Source organism: Belonocnema kinseyi, chromosome 1 (genome assembly GCF_010883055.1).
Source record: "Belonocnema kinseyi isolate 2016_QV_RU_SX_M_011 chromosome 1, B_treatae_v1, whole genome shotgun sequence".
Classification (NCBI taxonomy): domain Eukaryota; kingdom Metazoa; phylum Arthropoda; class Insecta; order Hymenoptera; family Cynipidae; genus Belonocnema; species Belonocnema kinseyi.
Window position 1 is genome coordinate 112883084 of NC_046657.1, and position 15222 is coordinate 112898305.

Genomic DNA, 15222 nt, shown 5'->3' on the forward strand with positions numbered 1-15222 from the left:
TTTTTTTTTCTTGATTCGCAGATCTAGGGATCTCAGTCAATATCTAGGGATAAATGAGGTTCGAGTAGGGGATAAACCGTTCCGACCATCTGGCAACACTGCATTATGGTACGCGGCTTCACCAAGACATTATCTCATCTCCCTGAACCAAATGTTTATGATTATTATTGTTGTGAACTATTCATCTTTTAACAATCGTGAACTGATATAATTGTCTACGACTAAGCAGGTCCTATTAATTAGATGGATTAAAATCAACAGCTCGTATACAGTTTCTTCGACTTTCAGCGTTAAGCTTCAATGGTGGCGGATCTTCATTTGTTAGTTCTTTAGCGAAACAAATGCTAGATTTATTACACAGCCACACACAGAAAAAATTGGGCGGATTTGGTAAGAAGACACACGTATTCCTATGGATTTTGAGGCGCTGAATTCAAATTCGGTATCAAAAATCACCCATCACGTCATGGTTGAGCCATAACCTCAAAAAATGACGAAAAATCATGCGCTGAGGTAAATAAATTTCAAAATAATGCCAGTGATGCAAATTTTCACTTCAAAAACATGTCGATAACTGTGGAGGATCAACCATTGCCTGATATCAACTTATTTAACATAACTTTACCCAACATAACCTGACCTCACCTAACCTGAATTAACAGAAATTTATTGAACTACACGTAAAGCTCTGGAAGCATATTTTCCCAGTAGCAAATGTGTGCTACATCGAATGGATCAACTCGAGCCTAACCTAGAAATAAATCTACCCTAGCCTAACCTAACCTAACCTCACGAAACACAATTAAACTGATTGTGTTGTCCCGTTGTGTTTGCGGTATCGTTTGAATTAGCTTGGGCTTAACCTGCAAAGAGGTCAAACCTATCCTAACCTAAAAAAACCTTACCTAACCTAACCTGACTTAACTTCAAGTAACACAATTAAACTCATTGTGTTGTCCCGTTGTGTTTGCGGTACCATTTCATTCAGCTTCGGCTTAACCTACATAGAGTTTTAACCTATACTAACCTAATAAAACCTGACCTAACCTAACCTAGCCGAATGAAATTCAACCACACGTGTAGCTATGTAAGCGTACGGTTCTCAGTCTTAAATGTGTGGTATATTTAATCGGTTAACTCGATCTTAACCTACAAATGAATCTAACTTAGCAGAACCTAACGAAATTTTTCTTAACGCAACACAACTTAACTTAAGTGTTCCCGTTGTAACACAATAAAATTCATTCTATTGTACTACAGGTGGTTAAAAATTTAGACGCACATTACTCATTTGAAGAAACTTAGAACTACAAGTAGAATTGACCCCATTTCAATTAACCTAACAATGTTTGTATCAATTAAAATGTAGAACTGCAACTTAAACATGCAAATGAATAAGAGTTTTACTCAAAAATTTTTTCTCTCTGCTTTTCTTAAAATTGAGGGATATATTTATACTATCTTTCGTTTTTACATTTTATCTTGCTTTTTATCGTAGTTAAATTAATTTATAGACCTACTTCAGTCTATTTTCTGCCTGCTATAACGTATTCTTTTTTCTTCGAAGGAACGATGCAAAGAGTTACGCTTACGTTTAAGACCTACATTGGTTTCCCTTTTCAACATCCAGCAAAAATCAGCCATCATGACCTCGTCCCATCTACCCTGATATCGTTGTTCCATCACTTTTATGTCTTGATGAAAACGTTCCCCTTGTTCTTCGCTGAAATCACCAACATTTTCTGAACACTTATCCAGATGGGAATCTAGAAAGTGAAGTTTTAAATTCATCAAGCAGCCTAACTTTTTGTAGATTCTTATCATTTTCGCAACAATATTCTCGTAGTCTGGACTTTTTTTGTTACCGAGGAAATTTGCGTTTACTGCTTAAAACTTTCCCAAGCGTCCATTTCAATTTTTTTCATGTGGCTCACGCAATTAGTATCGCTTGTCAATATTCGAATCTGTGGTCCATCAAAGACTCCCTCTTTCAATTTAGCGTCTGAAATTTTAGGAAATTTAAGGGATATATACTTATAGCATTGTCCATCTTTGTTTAACGCCTTGAAAAATTGCTTCATGAGCCCAAGCTTTATGTGTAGGGGTGGTAGTAAAATTTTTTCTGGATCAACGAGGCTTTGGTTGATGATATTATGAGAACCAGGTTTGAATGAATCTCTTAAAGGCCAATGTTTTTTGCTGTAATGATTGGCTCGATCTCTGCTATTCCACAGGCATTTAAAGCATGGCTCTCGTGAAACCCGATTGTTGGCCTAATATCATTGTTCTGATTTTGAGATCACCACATATTTGTCATTTGTGATTCGTGTAATTAACTTTTACAAGAAGCATTTTAACATTGTCATATTCTTCTTTGATGACCGTTGAGTGAGCTATAGGGATAGGAGCGTAAGTATTCGTGTTATGCAGTAAAACAGCCTTAATACTGCGTTTTGACGAATCAATGAAAAGTCGCCATTGTTTGTCTCTGTACACATTTTTCTTCAAGTGATTCATTAATCCGTTAACGTCAGTGCAGTACACTAAAGACGTCTCTTTGTCTTTATATTTACTGCAAATGTAACAGAATGAATCTTATCTATTCTTGCAGGCATGCGATTGAGAAATGCTCGCGGTTTTTTTCCTTGTAGCATGAGACTCTATTTCAACCAAGTGATCCATTGTTGAAGAGCTACGGTTGCATGATGACGACGTTGGAGAGCCCGCTTTCCCACCTTGACCAGACGCCGATACTGGGGTTTTTCCCTGCATCGTAATACACTTTTTACCTGTATCTGCTATGACGGCATTAACGCCGTTTACCCAAGGAATCAGCCAATGTGGATCCGTTGCCCACTGTCACCACGTGGAGGTGCCCTAGTTACAGACACAGGCGAATAATGCTACCAACAAGCGGTTACGAAACTCCAGACAGTTACTGCTATTAATGTCAAAATATGAAAGTACGCAAGAACAGGGTTGCCAGCGTAATCGGTTAGGTTAGGTCAGGTTTTGTTAGGTTAGGATAGGTTAAACCTCTATGTAGGTTAAGCCGAAGCTGAATGAAACGGTATTGCAAATACAATGAGACAACACAATCAGTTTAATTGTGTTTCGTGAGGTTAGGTTAGTTTAGGTTAGGTTAGATTAGGCTAGGCTAGATTTATTTATAGGTTAGGCTCGAGTTGACCCATTCGATGTAGCACACAGTTGGGCTGTATAATTATTTAAAATGTATCAAATATCGCTTTTGTTCAGGACGAGACACGTGCTTTGCATCAAAAGAAAAACATATTAATGTTAGTAGGCGCGTGACTGTCAATTAGACTGATAATGTATTTGATAGATAAATACAGGGAAACCTTTTTCATTGCAACACTCGTTTATTGTAATTTATTGCAATTGAAGCGGGAATGTATTGCGAGGGTCGGTCCACAATAACAGTCGAAAGCGTCGACGTTCGAACGTATATACGTATTTGAAGTTATACGCACATTGTGACCAACGGTCGCAGGGAGAAAACGAAAAATGCGAAACGCCAAAACTGCTCAGATAGTTGGCAACAACGTGCGTATGACGACCAAATACGCATATACGTTCGAACGTCGACAGGCTCTGAGACCACCTTCCGTATATGTAGAATGTTCGGGTCGCCTCTCGAGTTGCAATAAACGAGGTTTGACCGTACTTTAATTTAGAATAGCTAGTCAGAAAACGGTAAAAGTGGAAGAATTTATTTTTTATTTTTAAATGTTTTGATTTATAGTAGATAATTTCGCGTTTTTCTGATTGTTAATATATTCAGAACTTATACGCATTTAGTATATAAACATAAATTAATTCTGCGCTGAAATTTCATATTATTTGTAATTTATAAAAGGAAATAATATTTGTAACATTCTTATCCATGTTTTCGGTAAAAAAAACGTTCGATTTCCTTCCACATGTTGGGCAGCAACCATCTTAAGCCTGAGACATCACTTTATAATAATCATGTCTGTATAAGAATAGTAACTTGTCACCTCCGACTCTCGCGGCCATTGTTTAAGTATAACAGGGGTCAAAAGATTTCATACATCGTATTAAATTAACTTCTAAAATCCTCATTTCATGAGTCACTTGGCTTAGTCCGTAGCTATAATGAAAAAACAGGTTTGCGCGAGAACAAGTCTAAAATGAAATAATAATAATAATAATAATAATAAGTCGAACGATTTGAAGAAATGAGTTTCGTAGGGATGTTACGAACCCATCGCCCGAGAGCTCCGGCTCTTGCTGTCAGCCACGTTGCATTTGGCTGACTCTACAATGCAACGAATTACGCGGTTACGTCACGTACTGAGATGACGAGGAAATGGCCCCAGAGAAAAGCAAGAGCATCGTTTTAAATGGCCGAGTCAACTCAGGAGAGACATACTTACCTTTTGGTATAAAAGCTCACCAGTGCGAAGAGTATACATATAGATGTTACATGTACATTGGGTGAATATGCACCCCGAGTATGCTGATAAAACGCCTCAGTATTTAACCCAAGACGCACAGGTACGATGCCTATATTTATTCTTGAAGTTGTCATTTGTTCAGAATGTAATCAATTTACTCGTAAAACACATGTTGGTGTTGTGAAATATGTACGTCGTATTTATCGAGCTGCTGGCCCTAAAAAAATTGACTTGCTTACACCTCCATCTTTTTACAGAATTTTCTTACAACTGCCTCTTGGAAACTAACACACATCCACATACTATTTCTAAGCCGCTTGCTTTTATAGCCTAGCCTTTCGCGCTTCGTCTCACCTCGCACGCGTGTCGCTACTTTCATGCTTTGGCTCGCATTACCAGCCATGCTACTGTCCTTTCGTACTCCCCTCGTTCTGCAACAATACCTTTGTTTGGGGGTGATTTTTGTTAATAAGTAAATGTTTACTATATAAAAAGATCTTTTATTAAAAAAGGTATTGGATAATAATTGAACCGACAAATCTAATGTAATAATTTTAGTTGCGCGATATTAGCAAGATAAGTTCTTAACTATGCGAAGGTACAAGAATAATTAAAGTCGCTGACTGGAATATCGAGTCTCGAAGGAAAGGAAAAGTGAGAAATTTTGGTAAATAAGTGGGAGCGGATTTGAAGATTCTTGGTGAAAATTGAGAAGGTGGAGACAACAGATTCTTCTCTAAATGTTGGAAGGAAGGGATGGTGGGCAAAAATACAGAGGAAGGGCCTGAAGATACAAGATATGACTACGAGAAGCCGACAGGATAATAATAATTAGGATTCAATCTAGGACCTTAGACTGGACCGAGGTCGCCGTTTTCTTAAGTACCTAGAAGAACGGGCTCGGCGTCAAAGTAAAAGATTACAAGAAGACTAAATCATAAATACATAAATAAATTTCACAAGAAGAGAAAATCTGAAACCTAAAGAATATGGGATAACATAAATACATAAAAGTAGACATTAACAATTCCAAAGAAATCTGTCTAACAGCTGTGTTGGAAGAGGCTTTATCTAAATGCGAAGGATGACGAATATTTCGAAAGCAGTATTAATAAAAAATTTTGAAAAATTACAAAAATATTTACATACCAGATGTATTCTTAAGCGTTACTTCTCGGACGATTCCATCTCATCCAGGGTGAATCTCGATGATGCATCCGAGACACCACTTCAATGGGGGAAGATTGTCATCCTTGACAACGACGAGAGTTCCGATAGCGATATTGGTTTGATTAGTCGCCGATTGCCACTTGCTGCGAGCGATCTACCTTCATGCTTATCCCACTTCTTTCCACTTCTTCTTAATCCACACATAGTTCCCATTAAACTCGTGCATCCTTTTCACTTCATCCATCTGCAATCCATTCGTTCTAAAATAGCTTTCCACCCCAATATTCCCGCACCGTCTTTTCTCCTTCTCCCGTTAACATTCCCTAACCGGCTTACTTCTCCCCTCTTTCAAAAATTTCTTCTCATATTTACACGCTCGACTTTCTGTTATAATCCCTAAATTCGCTCTTCCTCTCTCCCTTCTGAAAATTTAGTTCGGCATATTCCTTCCCAAATCCAGTGCCCACTTTGCATACTTCTACTGTATCCTATTTACCTCCTCACTTACCTTCCACCCCCACACTACCTTCCCTCCCTTATCTCTCCCAACTCCCTACTTGAACACCATAACCTTCGACTTGTCCGGACACTCTTGCCTCAAACCCCGGTCCATCCAGAAACCCTCCGACTTTCCCTCCCCTCCTCGCACCCTATCTTTCGTCTCCTCATAAACCTCCCTCATTCTTTTGATCAGACCTTTCTCCACTCTCCTCTCTACAATCGCCTTGCTCAATCCCCCTCTATCCACCGAAGGGAACGCGCCTTTTAGGTCTACAAAAACGCGTAAACTTTCGCACGCTTTTTAGCGAATTCTCTGTCTACTACGTGCTGCCTCTCCCCATCCCCCTTCTTATACAGTGGTAAATCAACCCCTAGATAAAAATTAGACTTTTTATCCACCCTCTTGGGAATCCCTCCCCCCTCCATACTCTTTTCACTTCCCTCTTTAGTCTCTCCCTTACCTCTTGTGCGCCAAACAGCCACGCATCGCTCTCTGTAACCCGTCCAGTCCGGCTGCTTTAGACATTTTCAACTTCCATATCCGCTTCTCTATCTCCTCGTCATTCAGCTCCTGCCCATCCACCTTCCTCGTTATTCTAATCTCCTCATCACCCTTCCTGTATCTGATCCCTGAAATGAATCTTTGAAAAATTTTCTTTATTCCTCACTCCCTATCTTCTTATATATCCCCACCCTACGTTTCCTAAACGTATTAATTATCTTCCATACGTCCCCTTCTGTCTTAAGAGTTATTAACTCCTCTTTTAGATCAGTTTCCACTTCCTGTTCTTTCTTCTTACAGATAACCCTAAACTCCTTCCTCGTTTCTACGTATTCCTCCCATTTTGCAGTTCCTTCCTTATACTTCCTGTACTTCTTTTACACCTTTCTCTTCATAATTTTACATCCCCCATCCCACCACGGCTTCACCATTCCTTTCTTCTTTCTAAATACCTTCTTGTGCACACAAACTTGCACTTTTTCTTTCAAATCCTTTCATATCTCTTCCACTCACTCCCCCTTTAAAGCTTACCTTTCCCAACTGCTTTTGATACTTCTCTATTGCCACCCTCGTCCATGAAACCCTGTCCCCTAACGACCCTTTTTCCCCGAGCTTCCTTCCACCACCCTCTCCTTTTATTCACAAACTTAATGGCTGATGGTCTGTTTCCACCGTCCCTTCAACTCTGAATTTCTCTGTCTCCTCTAACCCTTGCATATTCATGATCACATAATCTATCACCGATACCCCCATCTTACTCATATACGCGTATTCTTCCTCTTCGTTCCATGTACCATACCGTTTGCCAACGTCCAACCTCAATCCTCCATTCAGTCTCTTAGAATCTTCCCCTCTTTATTTATTATCTTATCCTTCGATTTCTTTTCGAATCTCGTCCCTTCCCGGCACAGCCCCCTCCCCCTCAATTTTTGCATTGAAGACTCCACCCAGTAACACCATACCCTCTGGCACTCTCCTAATAAGTCTGCCACCCTTTTTGTGATCCTTTCCATTCCATCCTTATTGTGCACAGTCTTAAACTTATATATTACACCTCCTATCTTTACTGCTCACATTTGCACGCTCTCCCACTCCCCTTGTTTATGTACTTCTTCCTCTAATCCATCCCTAACCCCAGTTATAATTTCCCCACTAGCCCTTCCTTACCTCTTTACTCTGACTGCCTCCTGTAGCCTCCACCTATAACCCCTTCTTCTTTGCCCCTACTATGTTCCAGTATAGCACCTTTCAACTCTCCTCCACTCTGCTTTTCTTCCACTTCCTTACTTACCATGAAACAAATTCTCCTGGACTACATTCAACACCTCCTTCTCCTCGTCCCATACCCACATTTTCTCATCTTTTTTTATTTTCAGATACCCTATCTTTGCCGCTCTCCCTTCACTCCTCGCTCTCCCAGCCCTATCGTTCAGCATTCTCTGCACATCCCTTTCCTTCATCGTCATATCTTGATCGATGAAAAACTTTTCATCCTTCATCCTATTTTTGTTTTGCATTACCCCCAAGTTTTCTTCCCAGCTTTCCAATTCCACAACCGCTTCGTCATTCTCCTTCCTCCCCTCCAGCCTAACTTTTTCTACATTGCCTTTAATCCACCCTATGTTCTGTAGCAGCACTTCCACCCCTGCCTTTCTTCCACGCTCTTTAGCTTCAATCCTCGTGTTACAATATTTTTTTATGTTTTGATTCATCTGCTTGAGTATAAATATTATTTTACTGTCACGTTTGAAATTGAAGATTAAAAAGTATTTCTTGAAATGTGCATTGTTCGTATATTCAATAATAACTCCATTTAAGCAGCAAATTTTGATTGACGTAAAACTAGATAGCATAATATTTGAAAAAAGGGAATGGCGTACGCTGTACGCCAACCCGTTCTTAGTGTTCCACGAACTATACCTGTGCGTCTTGGGTTGAGAGATTAGGTATACTTTTTACGCACAGGGGCATATGAAGCTCTTTACCAGAAAGAAAAAGAGCGAATATACCGCCCATTCCAGCAAGAACACCTTTGCAGATAGCCGATAATGCTAACATGACAACGAGGGGATCAAAAAGCCACCAAAAAGTTTTCTCGGGATGGACAAATTAGCTCAAGCTAATACTGCTCTCTCTCTCTTTCTCTCTCTCTCTCTCTCTGATTTTCATCAAATGATCAGTGCGTGACTTTTGCCAGAGGCAACTGCTGCAACGTCTTTAGAACTGGGAACTTTTTAACGCCAGGGCCAAATAAAATTAACCATTTTTAGTGGAAGAAGTTCAATTTTCACACCAGCATCTAGCTCGTATATTTTCTACTTTCATTAGCGGTGTGCAATCCATTCCGTACTGGTTAGTGGAAGGACACGCGGTAATGATCCCTAAGGCCGAAGAATCGTCAAGTCTAATGAACTACCAGCTCATAGCTAGTTGAAAAATAGACTACAAGCTATTCACTGGCTTCACCAAAGAAAGGATATTAACAGCTATCAATCCGATATTGAGTGAAATCGTTAAACAACGTGGATGCAAGGGAGGGCTGGCAGGTTACCCTGTAAATAAGCATATGTATTGCCCAGAATTCTGTCAGGTATCGACGCAATCTGTTCGTGGCTTGGATTGACTACCGGAAGGCATTCAATAACATAAACCATAAGCCACTTATCAAGCTCCTTGAGTACCTGAAGGTGCTTCCAAAAATATTTAGATTTATGAAAGAGCTTATATTCTTGTGGTGGACAAGATTTTTCATAACATCTGACAAAAGACAAGTGTCTGCTAGCTGTATCCCATATCAAAGGGAGGTCTTCTAGGGTGACTTTCTAAGTCCAGTACTTTTCTGAATCTCCCTGTTGCCTATACTGATTGTCTTCCGAGGCAAAATCTCTGGATGTGACCTGCCGAACTAAAAATATTTTAAGGTCAGCCACCTTTTATACATGGACGACCTTAAACTGTTTGAATAAAAAATACATCATTAATAAAAAATACATCATCGCATGACAATCAGGATGCTCAACTTACAGGTGAAAATACCATTCGAAATATTGGAAATGGAGAAACAAATGCATATCTTGAAACGCCTCAAGCACAACAACAAAAATGCGCGTGTCTTAAAAACGGCCCTGTAAAAAAAGTATCGCCAAATTCTCAGAAAAATGTGGGCTTCCAAATTATATGGGACGGAGAAAATCCAGTCGACTTATATTCTGACCGTTCCTGTACTGCTCTACATGTTTAATGCAGTAACATGGAATGACGATTAGTTGAAGCAACTTGACCGATGCGCACGCAAGACGATGAGAATCCATTGAAATTATCATTCTAGATCTTCCGTACCTCGCATATACCTTTTTCGTGATAAAGGGGGAAGAGGTTGCCTGAGCTTAGAGTGTCTTGACTCAAAAGTCGTGCAGAGAAAGCAGAACATTCGATTCTACTGTGATAACATGCTAACAGGCTCCTAAAATGGTAAATTCTGCGGCATTATACGTAAAGAAGAGCTATAAATGGACCTGTCCAAAATGTTTTCAAATCAGCTGGATTGAGATCAGAGCCTGAAAGTTTTTTTTGTCTGTCAAGATGGCGTTATAGGCACCTTCGTTTACCGGGAGCGCATAATGAATGTCTCCACAGGCGATACCAACTGCCAAGGATACAAGCAAGAGCCAGAAATACTCGGACATGTTCTAAGTGGAAGCATTAGGTATGCATGCTACGCGTACCTAGAGAGACAAAATGCAGCTCTAAAAGTGTTATATTATCATCTTCTGCACTTCTATAGTGGCGAGCTAATGCTCGTCTTGCCATATGCCCAGTTGCAACTTAATAAAAGATCATTAACGTAGTTGAATTCTCGGCGTTAGCCGATGGTAATATCACAACAAAGGAGGAAGAAAAACGGGCGAAATATCAAGATCCGCTTTTCGAGCTGAGCAGGTTGTACAAGGACTACAAATTCCATTTTGTGGTACTCATAATCGGCTCCCTTGATGATATAAAAAGCTTTGTTCTTCAGACGGCTGAACAAAATCCCAGCTTGTCAGAGTCAGGCTGAGTTAATCGCGAGCCAGATGCAAAAGGTTGTTCTTCGGGGCTATTTCATATGGTCCATCAACACTGTTCCTCAGAACATTGTACAAATATTGCTAGCTCTAACAAAGTATCCTGAGGTGAAACCTTTATCTGCAAGGTTGCCGTCTGCCGCGTAAGATCATCCGCGGCTTGAAACCGGACTCCTAGTGACATTGCTGTACGACGGCTATGTTGGCTGTAGCATTGCCACTGACAGGACTTCCCATGCCACACAGACAGAGAACGGAGAGGAAAGAGACCAAGGGGACCATCGAAACCCATAATTTATCATGAAGAGTATTTTGAGTATTTTGAAACGCTTGCCGAGGAAAACTGCGGCTCCTCTGGAGCAATCGCTTGGGGTGATGGAGAATGATTGGGCTAACGTCACGATAAAAAACATTCACGATAAAAAATGATGAAATTTCTATGTTTCTCCATTAAAATGTCTTCAATTTTGTTATCTAAAATTCGAAAAAAACTTTCACTATAACTCTTCAGAATTGAACGGCACATTAAAAAAAAATGTTTAAAATTACACACCTTCAAAACATAAGTCTTGTAAATGAGATAAATTTCAATTTTAACAGTTCAAAATTATTGAACTATTCTAAACGAATTTCGATAATACACATTGAATATTAGAGAATCTTTAGTTGAAAATCTTAATAATTCAATAATCTTCCATTGTAAATATTTCAAATTCAATTACATTATTATTAACAAGAAACGTTAAAAACTGAATACCTTTCAAATATAAATCATAAAAGTTGAATATATTTTAATTTTGAATCTTCAAAATTGCAAATATTTTTAAATTAAAGACATTTAAACTATATATCGTTGAGATTGAATAATTTAAATTGTAAATTTTCGGAATTGTGAAACTTTAAATTGTAAATCTTTCAAATTTAAGAATTATTAATTTTTTTAATTTACAATTTAAAAATTCTACGAGTTTTAAATTTCACAATTAAAAATGCTGTCAAATGAATGTTTTACATTAGAAGTTTCGTCAATTGAAAAAAATTCATAAATGAATCCTTTTAACCTTTCATCTTCCAAATCATCATAACTCAGGAATTTTTATTTATATATAGAGAAAGGGGGCAGAGCCAACAAGTGAACAGTTAATGATTTTTCATAAGGTAATAAAATGTTGAATTGAACCATTTTTTTAACGTTCCGAGTTCTAAATTATTTTGTATCATATTTCTATAAGTATTAATCACATGAAAAAACAATGATTTGTTAATTTAATTATTTCTAACAAGCTGTAATTCGTCGGCTTTGTCCCCACCTGAGGGCGAAGCCGCCCTGGCGGACCGAAGCAACCAAAAGGAGCATCTATAGTGTACCCTTAAATACCTCGCTAAGTCCTCCTTTGGCTCCTTCTTTAAAAACTCAAAAAACAGCAATATTCATCTTCTTTTAATAGCAGTTAATAAGCGTTCCTTCGGTAACTTTAGGAATTTTGTCTGGATACTACTGCCACGCAGTGGAAACCTCAGGCAACAACGCTGCGATGCAAGTGAGAAAGAATTTTATTTTTAAACTTCGCGCTTAGCATACTACTTGAGTTAGAAGGTAATGACATTTAAAAAAATTGTTAACGCTGCAAAAAAAGAATCGCGATTACTCCGTGAGTTTCTAATGCAAATTTAAAGTAGAATCCTAATTTCAACAATTAAAAAATTGACCTTGCTGTTTTTTTTTAGTTTTTTAAGGAGGAACCGAGGGGGACTCAGTGGGGTCTTCAAGGCTATTTTGTAGAGGCTTCTTTCGGTTCCTTCGGTCCGTCAGGGCAACGGCAGCTTTTTATGAAAATAAAATCATCTAAAGATAGTAAAAAATTATGGTTTGCTTCTGTGGTATTTTACTGTACTGAAAAAGTTACCTTTAAACATATCCAGCCAGAAGAATAAGTTATTTTGAACGAAAATAGAGAAAGCAATAATATAACCTCTTATTCCTTGAGATTCTACTAAAAACGGACTTAACGCAATTTTTCTACCGTACTAATACAAGAAACCTGCATACCGACCGGGTTCATAATGATAATACTTAATAGTTTCTTCCATGTAGCCGACAAGATAAGTGGCTGTTCTACATTGCCAATCAATAATAGACGAAACTTGTGACACGTGTATCACCTAAGCACTTGTAAATATTATTTTCGTCGGGCCTGCCCACGTGGCCACGCCTCACTTATTTACATGTCATTAAAATTGCAAACTTTATATTTCTGTCAGCGAAACTTCCATTCTTCCGTGGTAAAGAATGTTTTCTCTATATAATTTTTCTTTTGCAACGTCAATCTTCAAGATTTTAGTAAGTAACACTATCTCTATGATAAAATAGATTTATTTGATGCAAAGTAGAACTAAAATTGTTAAATAATAGCCATGCTATAAGAAAACTTACCTTTGTCCCATTGTTTGGCGCTCCTCCCCCCTCTCTTTTACCCAACAAGTTTTAAAATTAAAGCATTTTCAATTTTAAATCTTCAAAAATGAACTTAATCTCAAATTGTTAGAATTGAAGAATTTTCCATTGTAAGTCTTTAAAATTAAACTATTCAAAAAATATATTCTAAATTACGCACCTTTTAAATATAATGCAATGGCTTTCAAATATTACCTTTTTTGCCTTTCAAATATAAATTCAAAAGCTGACGTCCTCTCCAGTGCACAACAGAAACCGATCATAGCTGTTTCGGTTATTGGTTCGTTCCGATACTTTTCTTTTACTGACCTAAATCGAATGAAACTGACATTATAACTGGACAGACCACCTTAGGATGATTAAGCTACTCATTTTGGATAGGATTTTATACTCATGAAATAAATTTCTCGCTCCAAGTTGGGTGTATGCCCCTCGTTTATTACAATCCTATGATCTTAAGAAAAGCGAATTGAGGTATACTCTCTAAATTTGAATCAGTGAAAAATTCACTGATTGAAATAGTAGTTAGACATTTCACTGACTAATCAGCGATTTCGGACTTATTCACTCATCACTTCAGTGTCACCAGAGTAAATCATGTGAAGCATAACTTTTAAATTTTTCAGTTAAGTGTTGCAGTTACTCTTTTTCTTAAGTAGCAGGAAGAATTCCTTGATGAAATAAATTTTTTAATTTTCAGGCTGTAAGTCTGTTGAAATAGCTGCCGGATAATTTTATATATAATTCCTATACTCTGACTCGTAAAGCAAGTACTTACTTAACGAGTTTGTACATGACAGTCCAATCTTGAGGTTAAAGTAATATGTGAGGTTGTTTTTCATTTAAAAGCATCGGAACTTTTCACCTTTTTTAAAATTTGATCATAATAATGTGTTTTAAGCTTTTACTATGATTCTTTGATTGAATGTACTTAAATATTACTTTATTATGATTAATAAATTTACATGGTGCAGTGCTTCCAATCCTCAAAGGTGGTTATTTGATTGAATAAATAAGTAACCTTTCACTGATTTTCAGTGACCCATTTCTAGCTATTTGAATCAGTGAAATTTCACTGAATGATATTTAGAGAGTACGATGCGCGCAATGAAGCTAGATAGTGTGTGTGTACCTAAAGCAAAGATAAAAGGAGTGAGGCATAAAAGAGATAAAAAATGGACTCAAACTATAGTCAGGAGTAGATAATGAATCACATGTATCTCCCATATTGTTGTCGGTTAAAATGAAAGTGGGAATCGGAACAATATTTATTATAACATTCTACGCTTCAGGTCATGGTGAATGTATTTAAGTAAAAGATTCCTTTTGAAATTCATTAAATGATATTAAAGATAACTGGTATACTGAGGAAAGTATCATTATATTCGGAGATATGAATGGCTGGGTTGGTGTTTAACGGACTGGTACTGGCAGGGTACTGTGTAATTTCAGAGATCCAAAAATGAATGATAACGGGGAGGATCATCACATTTTAGTTTCGAAAATACGCCTACGTCAAGGATGGAGAAAATAGTAAACTAAACAGACAAACAGATGCGAATAAAAACAGAAAATTTGTCGAAACCAGAAGTACAAATGGACTATAATAATAAGCTGAGGAATGCTTAGTTAATGGAAAGCCAAACTGGGAGACACAAATAGGCGAAGAAATATAGAGGGCGCAAGACCAGTATTTCAGGAGAGGACCAGAAGGAGTGTATCTGAAGTGTGTGGTACTGCAGTTGAAGAAAGAATGACTGGTGATGCTCGGTGGAATAATGAAATCTGCGTATCTGCTAACGAGAAAAATTAAGAGTATTTAATAAATTTGAATAATACTAGTCTTAGTAATGATGAGAAAATTATACTAGAAAATAGTTATAGGGATAAGAACAGAAAAGTAAAAATGGTAGTTGAAGAAAGCAAGAATAAAATCAAAGCGGAAGGAGATAAGAAAATGCACAATGATTTTAAAGAAAATAAGAAATTATTTTGAAAATGATTCAGAAGGATTAGGAAACGAAGTTAAACACAGAGTTAAACGGAATTAAAAATATCAAGAGTGAAATAATATGGCATGCGGACAAA

General features: G+C 37.7%; 1 protein-coding gene across 1 annotated transcript in view; it reads left to right on the forward strand.

Annotated features, from left to right (window-relative positions):
* Window positions 1–15222, forward strand: part of LOC117170402 (nose resistant to fluoxetine protein 6-like) — a 34604-nt gene that overhangs the window by 10060 nt on the left and 9322 nt on the right. Inside the window, exon 2 of the mRNA XM_033357167.1 lies at window positions 14587–14949. Within this exon, the coding sequence (XP_033213058.1) occupies window positions 14898–14949 (52 nt within the window). The 5' untranslated portion in view covers window positions 14587–14897. The remainder of the gene's footprint in view (window positions 1–14586; window positions 14950–15222) is intronic.